This window comes from Somniosus microcephalus, unplaced genomic scaffold, assembly GCF_052327205.1.
Source record: "Somniosus microcephalus isolate GS21.2 unplaced genomic scaffold, FLI_Smic_1.0 unresolved_chr2, whole genome shotgun sequence".
NCBI lineage: Eukaryota > Metazoa > Chordata > Chondrichthyes > Squaliformes > Somniosidae > Somniosus > Somniosus microcephalus.
The window spans coordinates 67,251,529-67,269,448 of NW_028225180.1; the positions used below are offsets into that span (position 1 = coordinate 67,251,529).

The 17,920-nt window shown below is 46.7% G+C and overlaps 1 protein-coding gene across 1 annotated transcript in view; it reads left to right on the forward strand.

The window, feature by feature from the left end:
- The window catches only part of LOC147092778 (uncharacterized), a 50,302-nt gene extending 32,656 nt beyond the window's left edge, over window positions 1–17,646 (forward strand). The window contains exons 7-12 of the mRNA XM_085976025.1: window positions 4,717–4,815; window positions 11,401–11,546; window positions 14,350–14,521; window positions 16,360–16,472; window positions 17,071–17,155; window positions 17,374–17,646. Coding sequence (XP_085832151.1) covers window positions 4,717–4,815; window positions 11,401–11,546; window positions 14,350–14,521; window positions 16,360–16,472; window positions 17,071–17,155; window positions 17,374–17,430 — 672 coding nt within the window. The 3' untranslated portion in view covers window positions 17,431–17,646. The remainder of the gene's footprint in view (window positions 1–4,716; window positions 4,816–11,400; window positions 11,547–14,349; window positions 14,522–16,359; window positions 16,473–17,070; window positions 17,156–17,373) is intronic.
- The last annotated feature ends 274 nt before the right edge of the window (window positions 17,647–17,920 follow it).

Here is a 17,920-nt window from a genome sequence, read left to right on the forward strand (position 1 = left end):
GGGAGCGATCATCTTTTGGACCAGAAGTTGAACTGAAGCCTCGTCTGCCTGTTCAGGTGAACGTGAAATTATTCTGGCACTATTTGAAGAAGGTAGTGATGTTAGTGTGGTAAACCACTGTTTGTATTCCACTGTGTACATGCCTATACATGCCTCGGCTGACTACTCCCACGAATCCAGGTATAAAGTTGACTGCTCCACAGCCCCTTTGTATTCTGGACCGGTCGACCACTCGAGGCACACCTTCATTCTCTTGTTAATAAAAGCCTGTTAATTACTCGCTTAATCTCAGTCTTTTGAGTTATTGATAGCGCATCAATTTTATTAACAAGATTTTATAATGGAGAAGATCCTCACACCAGCATGCCTAGACTTAGACCATCGGGAGGCGGACGCATCCACCAAGTTTACTCACTGGCTGAGGTGCTTTGAAAAATTCTTGATCGCCTCCGCTGAAACGGTCAAATCGGACGAGGACAAACTGGATGTCCTGACCTCCAAAGTGAACCACCGAGTGTACTCGGTCATCCAAGATGCGACCTCGTACGCGGATGCTATCAAGCTCCTCAAGGACCAGTACACACGCCCAGTGAATGAAGTGTACACCAGGCACCTCCTGGGGAGTCGTAAACAACAACCTGGGGAATCGACCGAGGAATACCTTCAGGCACTGTCTGTGCTTGGCCGGGCCTGTGGTTGTAAGGATGTAAAGGCTGCCATGTACACAGAGGAACTTATCCGGGACGCTTTTGTAGCGGGCCACAGGTCCAACTACACCCGACAGCGACTGTTGGAGCAGAGTGACCTCGACCTCAACAAGGCCTCTGAACTCGCACTATCATTGGACGCAGCCTACCGGGGCATGGATGCCTGCTCCTCTGCACCATGGACGCCGCGGGGAACGACAGCCTGGGACACAGTAGGACCGTCTCATACCGCTGTGCCACCCCAGCCACATCCCAGCAACGGCCCAACTACCACAGCAGTGTCCCAAGGCCAGACAGCAGTGCCCCAAGGCCAGAAATGCTACTTCTGTGGCCAGGCCAAACACCCCAGAGCGCGCTGCCCGGCGAAAAATGCGATCTGCTCGGGCTGCGGGAAGAAGGGACACTACGCCAGCATCTGCAGGGCCAAAGCCACCCCGAACCACAGCAGCGCCGCGTGTGGGCCGTGTGGGCCGCCATCTTGGGCCTCCCCAGCCATGTGCGAACCACCGGAACAGCAGCCATTTTGGACGCCTCCAGCCACATGGGGATCATGGACGCCGCCATCTTGGACAACAGCCGGGACGCAGCAGGCCCCCAACACTGCCTCATCTGATACCCGCAGCGACACACCGACCCCTACGCTGGCCTCCATTACACTGGACCAAGCAAGACTGCACCAGCTGGCCAGTTCCACAATGGACATTAAGGTAAACGGTCACAAAACAATCTGCCTTTTTGACTCTGGGAGCAGGGACGGCTTCATCCACCCCGATACGGTGCGGCGTTGCTCTCTCCCAGTCCTGCCTGTGCACCAGCGGATTTCTATGGCCTCCGAGTCCCAGTCGGCGGACATTGGCAGCTACTGCGTGGTGACACTCATAGTAGACGGGACTGTGTACGATAATTTTAAACTCCTGGTCCTCCCCGACCTCTGCGCTGCCGTTCTACTGGGGTTAGATTTTCAGTGCCACCTTAAAAGTGTTACGATGGCGTACGGTGGACCCCTCCCCCCACTCACAGTCCGCAGCCAGCAGCTTCCAAATTGCCCGCCGTGCACCAGGTGCAACCTCTCCACACTCAGAGTCACCCCCCCCCCCACTGTTTGCTAACCTCACCCCTGACTGTAAGCCCATCGCCACAAAGAGCAGCCGATACAGTGCCGGGGACAGGGTTTTCATTAAAACCGAAGTGGAGCGGCTCCTGAAGGAAGGGATTATTGAGGGCAGCACCAGCCCCTGGCGAGCCCAGGTTGTGTTCGTTAAGACCGGCGAGAAGCATCGCCTGGTCATCGACTACAGCCAGACAATAAATCGCTACACCCTGCTGGACGCTTACCCACTCCCCCGCATAGCTGATATGGTCAACCAGATCACGCAGTACCACGTCTTCTCGACCATTGACCTGAAATCAGCGTACCACCAGTTCCCTATCCGCCCTGAGGACCGCCAGTATACTGCCTTTGAGGCAAACGGCCGCCTCTATCACTTCCTTAGGGTTCCCTTTGGCGTCACCAACGGGGTCTCCGTCTTCCAAAGGGAGATGGACCGGATGGTCGATCAAAATGCGTTGCAGGCCACTTTCCCATATCTGGACAATGTGACCATCTGCGGCCATGACTTGCAGGATCATGACGCAAACCTTGAAAAATTCCTCTGCACCGCCAAACTCCTCAACCTGACGTATAACAAGGAGAAGTGCATATTCCGCACAACCCGCCTCACCATCCTTGGCTGTGTTGTGGAACACGGAGTCATCGGCCCCGACCCCGACCGGATGCGTCCCCTTATGGAACTCCCACTGCCACACTGGCTCAAGGCCCTGAAGAGGTGCCTAGGGTTTTTCTCTTATTACACCCAGTGGGTCCCCTACTATGCGGACAAGGCCCGTCTGCTGATCAAGTCCACCTCTTTTCCTGTGATGGCAGAGGCCCGCTTAGCCTTCCACCGTATCAAGGAAGACATTACCAAAGCCACCATGCACGCAGTGGACGAATCCATCCCCTTCCAGGTGGAAAGCGATGCATCCGACTTTGCCCTGGTCGCTACCCTCAATCAGGCGGGGAGACCCGTGGCCTTCTTTTCACGAACCCTCCAGAGCCCGGAGACCAGACACTCCGCTGTTGAGAAGGAGGCCCAGGCTATTGTGGAGGCTGTGCGTCATTGGAGGCACTACCTGGCCGGAAAACGATTTACCCTGCTCACTGACCAGCGTTCAGTTGCTTTCATGTTTAACAACAAGCAGAGGGGCAAAATCAAAAACGACAAGATCTTGAGGTGGAGAATCGAACTTTCCACCTACAATTATGAGATCTTGTACCGGCCCGGGAAGCTCAATGAACCCTCGGATGCTCTATCGCGTGGCACCTGTGCCAGCGCGCAGATCGATAGACTGCGGGCCCTCCACAATGACCTCTGCCACCCCGGGGGTCACCAGGCTCTTCCACTTCATCAAGGCCCGCAACCTGCCTTACTCCATTGAGGAGGTCAGGACCATGACCAGGAACTGCCAAGTCTGCGCTGAGTGCAAACCGCACTTTTATAGACCAGACAGGGCTCGCCTGATAAAAGCCACTCGCCCCTTCGAGCGCCTGAGCGTTGATTTTAAAGGGCCTCTCCCCTCCTCCGACCGCAATGTGTACTTCCTCAATATTATTGGTGAGTACTCCCGTTTCCCGTTCACCATCCCCTGCCCGGACATGACCAGTACCACGGTCATTAAATGTCTGAACGACCTCTTCACCCTGTTCGGTTTCCCCAGCTATATCCATAGCGACCGGGGCTCATCGTTTATGAGCAATGAACTCCATCAGTACCTGCTAGCTAGGGGTATTGCCACAAGCAGGACCATCAGTTACAACCCCCGGGGGAACGGACAGGTGGAAAGAGAGAATGCGACAGTTTGGAAGGCCGCCCTGCTAGCCTTAAAGTCGAGGGGCCTTCCGACCTCCCACTGGCAGGATGTGCTCCCCGATGTGCTCCACTCTATTCGGTCACTGCCCTGCACTGCCACTAACGCCACCCCTCATGAGAAAATGTTTGTCTTCCCAAGGAAGTCCACATCGGGGACATCGCTACCGCCATGGCTGATGTCCCCAGGGCCGGTCCTACTGAGAAGACACGTGAGGACCCATAAAATGGACCCCCTGGTCGAGAGGGTCGACCTCCTCCACGCCAACCCCCAGTATGCTTACATTGCGTACCCGGACGGGCGGGAGGACACAGTCTTCATAATAGACCTCGCACCCTCGGGGGCCGCAGTAACCACTACCCACTACCACCCCCCCCACGATCCGATATCCAGCCCCAGCAGACGGCAGGCCTGGGCCCCGCGACCCACTCGACATCTATGAGGACTACACACCAGTGCCCCAGCCTACGCGGGACTCGACGCCGGAAGCTTCACTACCCCTGTCATCGCCACATCAATCACAGCGGCAGACAAGACCTCCGGAGAGACTCCAATACACTAACTTTTAATACACTTCACCCCGCCGGACTCAATTTTAAACAAGGGGTGAATGTGGTAAACCACTGTTTGTATTCCACTGTGTACATGCCTGTACATGCCTCGGCTGACTCCTCCCACGAATCCAGGTATAAAGGTGACTGCTCCACAGCCCCTTTGTAATCTGGACCGGTCGACCACTCAAGGCACACCTTCATTCTCTTGTTAATAAAAGCCTGTTAATTACTCGCCTAATCTCAGTCTTTTGAGTTATTGATAGCGCATCAGTTAGTAAATATTCATTCCTGAATCAACGCCATTAAAATAACTTAAATGGTCATTTATCTCACTATCATTTGCAGAATATTGCTTTGCTGCATCGTTTGCCCGACAATAACAGTGACTGTATTCTGAAGCTAATTAATTGTGAAATGCTTCAGGACATTCTGAGGATTTGAGAAGCTCTATAACAGTAGGATTTCTTTAGTTTCTGATGGGATGTTGTTTGCTGAAGTCCGGACATGTGCTGAGATTTACAGTGGAATATGTTTGTGTCTTTCCTCAGAGAGTGATGATGCAGATAGTGCAAGAGCTGTGCAAGAGACCCGGGCTGAACAAATGTGGCTTTGATATGCCGACCATCTACATCCCGGATCCGAGCAAGGTAGTTCTGTGCTCCCTCAATGTTAATCAGGAATGTACAGAGCTCACAGAAGCAACGCTCTGTAGATGCTGCATGCGCGGTTTCCAATTTGCATGTTGGATAAGGGACTGGTAGCATAGTGGTTATGTTACTGTACTAGCATTGCAAGAGGCCTGTACTAATGATCCAGAGACGTTAGTTCAGAATCCCACCACAGCAGCTTGGGAACTTATATTAAGATAATTAAATAAACCTGGAATAAAAAGCTAGTTTCAGTAATGGTGAGGATTGAAACTATCGGATTGTCATAAAAAAAACATCTGGTTCACTAATGTCCTTTAGGGAAGGAAATCTGCCATCCTTACCTGGTCAGGCGTATATGTGGCTCCAGGCTGACAGAAATGTGGTTGAATCTTAACTGCCCTTGCAAACAGCAACGGGAAACAATAATACTGCAGTGGTTCAAGAAGGTGGCTCACCACCACCTTAGCAAGGGCAATTAGGGATGGGCAATAAAGGTTGGCCTTGCCAGCAGCGCCCACATTCCAGGAACGAATAAGAAAAAGGCAGAGAGGCGGCCTTCATCAATGGGATAAATGAACCTGAAGTGAGATAACAATTTCAATCATGCGGTGCTTCATGTTGCGTGACTGCCGTTAATTAACTTCATAACTGATTTGAATGAGATGATGCAATGTTATCAAAATATTTGTGTGTTGGAGTTGCGAATTGGAATAATTTTCCCTTTAGTTGTTCTCAACATATGGGTGGTTCTGGATAAGTGGCTTTTATTGGCCCTTCCAAGATGCCTGGAGGAGATGGCGGGCATTCTCTTTGAATCACTGAAGGCTTTTTGATGCTGGTGCTCCCAGGGTGGCGTCAGGAGAGGAATTTCACGATGTTGACCCAATCCAGTGAATAAATGGTGGTATATGTCGCTGTGAGGTGAAGTGTCGCTTGAAGGGTAAATTGGGGATGTTGGTGTTCCCATTATTCTACTGTTTTTGTTTTTATGTTAAAAAGAAGGACCTCAATGGTGGTAATCTCAGGATTGCTACCAGTGCCACGTGCTAATCAGAGTAGAAATAGAAGAATATTTCAGATGAATACGTGGCTAGAGGAATGGTGCAAGAGGGAGGGATTCAAGTTCCTGGGACATTGGAACCGGTTCTGGGGGAGGTGGGACCAGTTCAAACCGGATGGTCTGCAACTGGGCAGAGGTGGAACCGATGTTCCAGGGGGAGTGTTTGCTAGTGCTCTTGGGGAGGGTTTAAACTAAAATGGCAGGGGGGTGGGAACCTGAGCAGGGAGACAGAGGAAAGGGAAACAAGGATAAAAGCAAAAGATAGGAAGGAGAAAAACAAAAGTGGCAGTCAGAGAAATCAGTGGTTTAAATCAAAAGTGGCCACAGTAAATAATAACAATAATAATTCTAATAGGTCTAAGAGCATTAAAAAAACAAGCCTGAAGGCTTTGTGTCTTAATGTGAGGAACATTCGTAATAAGGTGGATGAATTGGCTGTGCAAATAGAAGTAAATGAATATGATTTGTTTGGAATTACGGAAACGTGGCTCAAGGATTGCCAAGGCTGGGAACTCAACATCCAGGGGTATTCGATATTCAGGAAAGATAGGCAAAAGGGAAAGGGAGGTGGGGTAGCATTACTGGTTAAAGAAGGGATTAACACAATTGTAATCACAGAATCACAGAAACCCCACAGTGCAGATAGAGGCCATTTCGGCCCATCGAGCCTGCACATATCCCACCCGATCCCCGTAACCCCTACACCAACATATATCCCACCCTATCCCCATGTATTTAATCCCCCCTAACAGGGCAGCACGGTGGCGTAGTGGTTAGCACTGTTGCCTCACAGCGCCAGGGACCCGGGTTCGAATCCGGCCTCGGGCGACTGTCTGTGTGGAGTTTGCACATTCTCCCCGTGTTTGCGTGGGTTTTCTCCGGGTACTCCGGTTTCATCCCACAGTCCAAAGATGTGCGGGTTAGGTTGATTGGCTATGATATATTGACCCTTAGTGATAGGGGGATTAAATACGTGGGGTTACGGGGATAGGGTGGGATATGTGTTGGTGTAGGGGTTACGGGGATCGGGTGGGATATGTGTCGGTGCAGGCTCGATGGGCCGAAATGGCCTCTATCTGCACTGTGGGGTTTCTGTGACTTCTGTGACTTCTGTAACACTAAGGGGCAATTTATCATAGCCAATCAACCTAACCCGCACATCTTTGGACTGTGGGAGGAAACCGGAGCACCCGGAGGAAACCCACGCAAACACGGGGAGAATGTCCAAACTCCCTTTAATGAAGGATATTAGCTCTGATGATGTGGAATCTATATGGGTAGAATTGAGAAATACTAAGGGGAAGAAAACGTTAGTGGGAGTGGTATATAGACCTCCAAACAGTAATGTGGAGGTTGGAGATGCCATTAAAAGGGAAATTGAAGAAGCGTGCAATAAGGGCACAGCAGTCATCATGGGTGACTTTAATCTACATATAGATTGGGCTAAACAAATGAGTAACAATACTGTGGAGGATAAATTCCTGGAGTGTTTACGGGATGGATTCCTGGACCAATATGTCGAGGAAACAAACAGAGATCAGGCCATCTTAGACTGGGTATTATGTAACGAGAAAGGATTAATTAGCAATCTTGTTATACGAGGCCCCTTGGGTCAGAGCGATCATAATATAATCGAATTCTTCATTAAGATGGAGAATGAAGAAATTGACTCAGAGACTAGGGTCCTCAATTTAAGTAAAGGAAACTATGATGGTCTGAGGAGCAAGTTGGGTAGGGTTGATTGGGGAATGTCACTCAAAGGGTTGACGGTGGATAGGCAATGGCAAACATTCAAAGACCGCATGGATGAACTACAGAAATTGTTCATTCCAGTTTGGCATAAAAATAAAACAAAAAAGGTGACTCAACCGTGGCTAACAAGGGAAATTAGGGATAGCATAAGATCCAAGGAGAGGACATATAAATTGGCCAGAAAAAGCAATAATCCTGAGGATTGGGTGCAGTTTAGGATTCAACAAAGGAGGATAAAGGGATTAATTAAGAAAGTGAAAATAGATTATGAGAGTAAGCTTTCAGGGAACACAAAAAATGACTGTAAAAGCTTTTATAGATATGTGAAGAGAAAAAGATTGGTGAAGTCAAGCATAGGTCCCTTGCAGTCAGAATCAGTGGAATTTATAATGGGGAACAAAGAAATGGCAGACCAACTAAATATATATTTTGGTTCTGTCTTCACAAAGGAGGACACAAATAACCTCCCAGAGATGCCGGGGAACATAGAGTCTGATGAAAGGGTGGAACTGAAAGAAATCAGTATTTGTAGGGAAATGGTGTTAGAAAAATTGATGGGACAGAAGGCCGATAAATCCCCAGGGCCTGATAATCTTCATCCTAGGGTATTAAGGAAGTGGACCTAGAAATAGTAGATGCGTTGCTGGTCATCTTCCAGAACTCGATAGACTCTGGAACAGTACCCATGGATTGGAGGGTAGCTAATGTTACCCCACCATACAAAAAAGGTGGTAGAGAAAAAGCGGGGAATTATAGACCGGTAAGCATCACATCGGTAGTACATTATAAAAGATGTAATAGCAGAGCAGTTGGAAAGCAGTGACAGGATTGGACAAAGTCAACATGGATTTGCAAAAGGTAAATCATGCTTGACTAATCTACTGGAATTTTTTGAGGATGTAACTGGTAAAATAGATAAGGGAGAACCAGTGGATGTGGTGTATTTGGACTTTCAGAAGGCTTTTGATAATGTCATGCATAAGAGATTAGCGTGCAAAATTAAGGCACATGGGATTGGGGGCAAGGTATTGACTTGGATAGAGAACTGGTTGGCGGACATAAAGCAAAGAATTGGAGTAAATGGGTCGTTTTCTGAGTGCATGCAGTGACTGGTGGGGTACTGTAAGGATCGGTCCTAGGACCCCAGCTGTTCACAATATATAGTAATGATCTGGACGAGGGAATTGGATGTAATATCTCCAAATTTGCAGACGACACAAAGCTGGGTGGGAGGGTATGCTGTGAGGTGGATGTTGTGAAACTCCAGTACGATTTGGACAGGTTGGTTGATTGGGCAGAAACATGGCAAATGCACTATAATGTGGAAAAATGTGAGGTTATCCACTTTGGTGGCAAAAACAGGAAGGCAGATTATTTTTCGAATGGCAATAGATTGGGAGAAGGGGAAGTGCAAAGAGTCCTCGGTGTTCTTGTGCACCAGTCGCTGAAGGTAAGCATGCAGGTGCAGCAGGCAGTTAAGAAGGCAAATGGTATGTTGGCCTTCGTAGCAAGAGGGTTCGAGTACAGGAACAAGGGTGTCTTGCTGCAGTTGTACAGGGCCTTGGTGAGACTACACCTTGAGTATTGTGTGCTGTTTTGTTCGCCTTATCTGAAGAAGGATGTTCTTGCCTTGGAAGGAGTGCAGCGAAGTTTCACCAGGCTGATACCTGAGATGGCAGGAATGACGTATGAGGAGAGATTGTGTCGATTGTGCTTATACTCACTGGAGTTTAGAAGATTGAGAGGGGATCTCATCGAAACCTATAAAATTCTACCAGGCCTGGACAGACTAGATGCAGGAAGGATGTTTCTGATGACCAGGGAGCCCAGAACCAGGGGTCATTGTCTAAGGATAAGGGGTAAGCCATTTAGGACTGAAATGAGGAGGAATTTCTTCACCCAGAGAGTGGTGAACCTGTGGAATTATCTGCCACAGAGGGCGGTGGAGGCCAGTTCATTAAATATATTCAAGAAGGAGTTGGATATATTTCTTAAGGCTAAAGGGATCAAGGGATATGGGGAGAAGGCAGGGACAGGGTACTGAATTTGGATGACCAGCCATGATCTCATTGAATGGCGGAGCAGGCTCGAAGGGCCGAATGGCCTACTCCTGCTCCTATCTTCTATGTTTCAATGTTTCTATGTTTCTATGATCGAGTTCGCATCGGAGGAAAATGTTGTCGAAGACACCTCGGAGAGTTGCTGCAGTACATCCTGTAGACCGTACATACAGCAGCCGCATTCTGTCGGTAGTGCTGCGGTTAGTATTAGGTCAAATAAAGGCCGATTTAGGGAAGGTCCGAAATATCCTTCAATGTGTATCAGTGTAGGCTGGAGCATTTTTATACCAGAAACTCCAGGAATGTGTAGACAATGTGGCGGGACCGGTTAATGGCTGACACGCAGGGAAGAAAGGTGGTGTCATAACCAATAAATCACTGACGATCCACAAGCAGTGTTACAAGGACATTGGGAAGGTAAATAGAGATTTAGGTTATATTGCTGCAATAGTACAATATAAACTGAAAGAACTCTAACGAGGCTTTGACATGGTTCCGCTTGGGATATTGCGGATAATTTTGGCAGGCACAGATAGTGAGGATACAGGAGGAGAGCGATCAAAGCGATACACATTCCAAGGGGACTTTATTATTGGGATAGGCTAAATAAATTGAGGTGATTTTCATAAGAGAAGTGTGAGATCGGTGAAGATATCATTGTGGGCTGTAAAACGTGGAGGAGGTTAAATTCTGCTCAGTTGTATGATTTACTCGATCCCTGGGAGAACACGGGACAGTGCATATAAACCATGGCGACAAAGGGTTAGGTTAGACATTCGGACCCAGAGCTCTGGAGCAGATTACTGAGCCATGCAGTGAATGTAAATTCACCACAGTCCAATTGGAGCAACACGAGTTACCGAGTTAGCGGTACAGTTCTGTTATTGGTAAGTCACGGGCCAGCTGGAGGACTCATGGTTATTGTACTTTCCTGTAGCTTTGCTCGATTAACTTAGAGGGTCCGAAAAAAATAGCCCGAGTTTTTCCTGAATTCACAACTGTTCTTTTCTCCGTGTTTTACCTCTGCGAGGGACCGTATGACCTGGAGGCAGATGGTGGGGGATGGGGAGCGGTGGTGGGAGTTTGATATTCTTCATTGGCTGCAACATGCCTGGTTGGGAAAGGCTTACAGATCAGAGGATATTTATCAGGCCCTTTCCTGTGTTCGTTTGCGTATTCTAATATCTAACATCATCCCCTTTATTGAAAACCCTGGTGGAAATCAGAAGGAGCAGATGAATGTTGATTAGAGCAGTAGAGCAGAATAATAATGGTCAATCATCATCAGATTTGGTTTTCAAAACCTGAGTTTTCTATCAGGAAACGAATAGGCATGTGGGCAAGGAACTTCTGGATTTTGGGGTCCTTAAGGGTAATTTTATATGTTCGTGTTAGAGTACAACGGGCGATAACGGATTGACCGTCCTACACAAATCGCCCGATTTACTTTCCCATTGCAGTTATCCGATATCGATCCGATATCGCCAGTTTCACACTATTGGGCACAGTTACAATGAAACCCATTGAGTTAGTGTCGGAAACAGCGCCCCGAATTCTCAGTTAAATACAGCCTGGAGGTAGGGGGGCCGTAGAAGGATCAGTTATTCATCGATGTGGATAAGAGAATGCACAATGTGTCCTTCGGAATGGGAAGCCTCCAATTTATCAGTTGGTAGTTCCTATGTCTGTTTGTGTCTTTTGGACTGGCAGCCAACACGTTGCGTCAATCAGATCCAAGAGGTGTGCACGACAATAGAAAAGACGGTAAACCGGACAGTTCAGAACACGCTGAACCAGCTGGAGAATGACTGCGAGCTGATCATGCGCACCGCCAGGTACCAGCTCGAGGAAAGCAGGTGAGCTTTAGTGTGAGTTGTGTTCAGGACAGGTGCAGTAAGACTGGTCAAACAAGGATGGGAATAATCAACGTTGTCAGAAATGTTAACATAAAAATTATTATAACTGAAGGGCGCATCGGGGCAAGGAGGCTGGGATCGATATTCCTATGTCTGTTTGTGTCTTTTGGACATCTCCGATTTTAATCGCCCCACGATTGGCGGCCCTGCCTTCAACTGCCGAGGCTCTGAGGTTTGGAATTCCCTTTCTAAGCCTCGCAACCTCTTTACTACTCTTTCTTCCTTCATGATGCTCGTTAAAAATTTTCATCTGCCCTATTATCTCCTTATGTGGCTCGGTGTCAAATTCTGTTTGATAACGCTCCTGTGAAACGCCTTGGGACGTTTTACCACATTATAAGCGCTATATAAATATAAGCTGTTATCAGGTCATGAATATTTAGATAGGAAATTTGGACTTATTTTCTTCAGCAGATATTGTACTTCAAGATGATCTTATCCAAGATTTGAAGTTAATGGGGCAGTTGAAAAGATTAATGTGAACTCTTCATATACTAAGGCAGGCGAGGTAGAATCGGGGAATTAGGAGCAAGAACAGAAATACAATGACCAGTTTTATCCGAAGTGAACTGAGATCCTGGAATCATTTACCGTGGAAGAGAATTGAAACGAGCAGCGCACAGGACCTGGAGTCAGGATTGAGCGATATGTATGTGGATGCACAAAGTATTCTAAAAAGAGTTGGAGCTGACAGCTATAATAATTATGGAAAATAGGATGTTTCTGTAACGGGAACATAACTTAGATTTGGACTGGCCTTGAAACTTAAATTTCCAGGTTTCTCCTTGCCTCTGCCCATCTACTGCTGAAACCCTCATCCATGCTATTGTTACCTCCAGAGTGGACTCGCCTATCCCAGTGCCCTCCTGGCGGCTCTCCCTTCTTTTGCCCTCCATAACAATGAGCTCGTAGTAAACTCTGGGGCCCCTATCTTAACTTCCACCCAGTCCCGTGCACCCATCTCCCCTGTGAGCGCTGACCTTTATTGTCCCCTTGTTCAGCAACACTTCTATTTTAAATTTCTCATCCACCTGTTAAAATTTCTCCATGGCCTCGCTAATCCTTATCTGTAACCTTCTAAAGCCCTACCTACAACCCTCAGAGAATTCTGCGTTCCTCCAACTCTGCCCACTTGTGCATCCCCCACTTTCTTCGCCCCACCATTGGTAGCGGTGCCTTCAGCTGCCGAGGGCCTAAGCTCTGAAAATCTTTCCCTAAACATCTCCGCATCTCCCTTCCTATAATACAATCTGTAAAACCTACCCCTTCCATCAAGATTTTGATCACCCCATCTAATGTATCCTTCTTCGGCTCGGTGTCAATTTGATCTGATTACACTCCTGTGAAGCACCTTGGGACGTTGTACTACGTTAAAGGCGCTATATAAATGCAAGTTATTGCTGCTTTCATGAGAGATAGGAGCAGCAAAAGGTGCTGGCGTGGCAGTGTTAGTGAATCATCATATTACAGCGCTAGGAAGCAATGACATCAGAGACGTTGCAATGAGAAAGAATTCACATGGACAGGTTTAAGGATTAGGAAGGACCAAATTACAATTCTCGATGGACATAACAGAACACTAAGCTTATCTGACAGAAGGGGAGAGTTGCAGCCAGTTCAATCGATAATGTAAGAACAAAATCTAAATCATAATGGGAGATTTTATCTATCCAAAGATAAACAGGAATAAACTGAATTTGCGTGGTCAAAGTGGAAAACACATTTTAGCCTGGATCCGGGTCTGCTTGTCAGATCAGCATGTTTCAATTCAACAAGGAAAGAAACATCGCTTGATTTAGTTCAGGACATTTGACTGGGGTAAATAACTGCATTGAGAGTAGGAGAGAAACTTGGAAATAGTGACCACCCCATATTGGGAGAAAGGGGCACGGCAGACTGTTGGCCATTTTAACTATGGGCAATAATGTAAAATGGATGATATCGATTGGACCGCTCGTGACAAACCTCACGGAATTTTCCTTTCAATTAGAGTCATTGGGGAGAGATGTAAAACCGGCTGCCGATTCACTATCACCCGTTTTACACCATGGCACACAACCAGAATTACTCCAGGGCAAGGAAAATCGAACGGGCCTATAATGGGCGGCTAAATGGGCATCGCCCATTGACAACTATCGCCCAGAGTTAAAATTACCCACAATGTGAAACTTCAAATGAAGTTTGGGGCTAATAATGTTAAATATAATCACGTAGAATGTGAAAAGTTTAATGGCGTTTTCAAACGTGAGTGTGGAAGGTTTAAATGGGGTATTAAGCTGACAACAGGTAGCATAACAACAAATAGTCAGGGCTTTTATAAATATACAAAATTAAACAATTAGTTAGACAGAGTAGGACCGATTAGGAATAAAGTATGCGGAGCTGGGTAATCATAACGTTGTGTGATGGTGTAAAATGGACGATATAGAATTATCCGCCCAATATACACCATCAAGTCAATCGAAGGAAAAGTTGGGCACGCCATAAAATGGTGAGCAATTCAATAACGTCCATTTTGCACCCGCGCCCAAAGTTAAAATTATCCCCATAGATTCTAATTGAGAGAAATGTATGGTAATGATAGCTGAACTCATATATTTAAAAAATGGTCCAGCTTCCGACCACTGTTGTTGAGTTCTGGTGTCCTGCGGTGCTCAGTTTCCATTATTGCACTGATTTGGTAGACTTGAGGAATCTGTTTAACACCAGTTACTTAAGAGAATGATTCTGATTTCCATTTCAGTGAACTGGCATCTCAGAACAGGAAAGCCTGGATGAAACGTATGTTCTTCAGCTCCTTGACATACCTGGCACCACTCTCACTGCTGACAAGTTTCATCATTTCCAACACATCAAGAGAAAACCTCGCCGATATAATGGGAGAGGACTTGGCCCACATTTCGCTGATCTGGGCGGTATGACTCTCTTTTAATAGCCTGTGTCTAACCAATGAGTATCTGCGTCTATTTGTTTGAGTGGACTGCGTAGATGGAGCACGATTCCATATCCCGATCTGTACCTGCCCCGTGATTCTTTGAGGAGAAAATACAGAGGGAGCTTAACTGTGTATTAAACACGTATTGTACCAAACCTAGGAGAGGTTTATGAAACAGTGTATAAAGAGCTTTACTCTGTATCTATCGCGCCCTATACCTTCCCTGGGAGGTTTTGATGGGACATTGTAGCGAAAGCTTCAAACTCTATGTAACTTGTGCTGTACCTACCCAGTGAATGTTTAATGGGACAGTATAGATGGAACTTTAATCACTATCTGACACTTGCTTTATCTAACCCTTACTGTTTATATCGTGACGGTAGGTGATGTGTGCGTTTGATGGGACATTGTAGAGGGAGCTTTACTTTGTATCTAACCCGTGCTGTACCTGCCCTATGCGTGTTTGATGGGACAATGTTGAGGGAGGCTTACTATGTGTCAAACTCCTAATGTACCTAACCTGATGGTAGTTAATGGTAGGTGTAGCTGGAGTTTTTTCAGATCTTAGTCTTGCTTTGCAGATAAGATGCTACCATTTTCTCTGGGCATAGAATGAGGTGGTGGTCGAGAAGAACTTAATATATTTCAATGAAATAATGAGGTTGTTCCACTTCTCCGGTCACTTTCATTCTTGCAAAATTAGATTGGAAATCAGATTTGCTGTGATGGCCACTTCACATGCTCATTTTTAGCTATGTTGGTCTCAGATGCATAGGCCTTTGACTTCCGCCTAGATTTCTCAAGAACTAAAAGTAAGGGCTGGATTTTGTCAATGGGGACGTGATGGAGGCGGGACTCCCACTTTTTGGGTTGTAGGCCCGCCTCCATCGACTTGTGGCCAACCCACGCTACTTTATCTTGATTGACCTTGCTAAGCCCGCCCAGCGGGCTCAGCAGGCCAATTAAGGGGCACCTGGTTACTGGTGACGTCAGTGATGGACATTCCATCTGTCAAGAGCTTTTGGCAGGTAACAAATCAGTGTTTGACAGCTCTGTGAAGCTGTCAAACACTGACAATCTGTCTTCTAACTTGTGTCCTTCTACTCAGACTCAGTTGCAGATCTCTCCAGACCAGAAAGCAGAATGCTGCAGATTTTGACATTTCAGCGGCCATTCTTCTTTCTGTGCCGGTGAACAGAGGGACTCTCCAGAACTCAAGGGAGGAAGCCTGCAGGGGAAATAAAGTTAAGTAATACTTATTAAAGCACTTTACTCTTACCTCACACATTTACCTCTGCACACATGCACCCATCACTCACCTGTACAATGGAGATCTCGACCGCTCCAACCCCTGCAGACTGTCAGTCCGCCTCGCTAACTTGGTGTGGTTCAGAGCTGTCGGGAATCCACACTTCAGGGCTAAAAATAGGGATTGGGCAAAAAACTTCCTGTTATCTACCTGTTAACAGGCAGTTAATTGACACTAATCCCCTTCCCACCTCGGGGAGGCGGCTTCCTGGGACATTGGCACAGAGGCGGGTCGGGGCGGGATGGTTTTGTGCCCCCCAATTCTGCAATTTTCCCACCACTCCCGCCTCCAAACCCGTCTCCACGGGGCTTGGAATTTCGAGCCCGTATTGTCTTGTAACAGGGGCCAGCGCTTTATTTGATCAAGAGAATTTCAATCTGATTTGCAATGGACCATCATAACTTCTTACCATAAACGTGAATTACAAAGATTGCAATGTGAGACTTTTACTCCACCTTTATTACATACCTGCTCAATGTGTCACTTTGTTACTCTTCTCCTCTGGCTAGTGGTGTGTATCTAAAACCTGGAACTGGTTAACCGGAGACAGTTACCTTCTGGCGCTGATTATGCTGATCGGATCCATGTTCGCTTCGATGTTCCTTTCAAAGTGCTATTCCAGGTAAAGGTTACTCTGATACTGGAAGATGCAGTGCAAGAAAAACAAAGGGAAAGCGATGTAAAGGGATAAGGCTAGGGAGATTTAAAGTGTCAGATACAGGGGGACAAGCAGTAACAGATGAAGGAAGCTAGGTAATGTCAGAAAGAGACAAAGACATCTACAAACACACAGCGAGACATAAGGGAACAAACAGCGATAAGGAAAGACAGAAACAGAGAGAGGGGGCTTAAGGAGAAATAGAGGCGAAACACGGGGACAAAGTTATAATGAAGCACAGAGAGAGAGAGAGGTGAAAGGCAGAAACAGGAACAGAGAATGAAGAGACCAAGAGAGTGACAAGGAAAAAGAGAGAGACAGAAAGAGAGAGTGAACCAAAGATAGAGGGAAGAGAGAGACAGCGAGATACAGCGAGAGGGAGAGATAGTTTGAAGGAGACTATCGTCAGTAAAGGGGTAGGCATTTAACCAGGGAGGAAGATTTCTGCAGGTGCAGTTTGCCAGATGTAAAATAATACTAGATTGTGACTGAGGAGACGAGGAAACTGCTCACCCACACATGGTATCCTGGGCTGTGCTGAATTTCTGCCTCCATTTTTCAGCACAAAAACGACCCTATCGAGGAAGGAGAAAAAGAAACTGGAAGCAAACCGTGACTATGTCCAATGTGTTGTGGTTGAGAAAAAGGTGAATTTTCCCTGTCTTCCTGTCCTCTCTCTGATCATAACAGTCTAACTATCAACTTCTCTATATCGACATTTGCATTACATTTGCCTTTTGCATGCCCTGTATTTACCTTCTGTATTTGCATATTTGCATATCTGTCTCTCGACATTGCAGTTTTGATGCAATTCATTCTTGAATTTCCTTTATTAACACGGGAAAACCCCCCTTCTTTTTTGCAGGCACAGCTCTATGAGATGTACCTCCATCAGTGTGTCTCTGACCAGGAAATGAGCTAAAACTGACCAGCAGTAGGACTTTGGAAAGTGAGACAATAACATGATGCGATTTCTAACTCTGGGCTCCCATGAGTGCACGGTGGTATAGTGTTTATGTTACTTGGCTAGTAATCCAGAGGCCTGGACTAATGATCCCAAGACGTTAATTCAAATCCCATCATGGTACCTGAGGAATATAATTTAGTTAATTAAATAAAAGTCTGGAATAAAAATCTATTATCAGTAATGGTTATCATGAAACTATCAGATTTTCGTAAAACCCCATCTGGTTCAATAATGTCCTATAGGGAAGGAAATCTGCTGACTTTACCTGGTGTGGCTGACATGTGACTCTAGACACACTGCAATATGTTTGACTTTGATCGGGCCTCTGAAATGCAATAGCAAGTCACTCAGTTGAACCAAACCGCTACGAATAAGAATAAAACTGGATGGAACTCCTGGCATGGACCTCGGCACTGGCATACCCAGCCCAGTCGAACCTACCAAA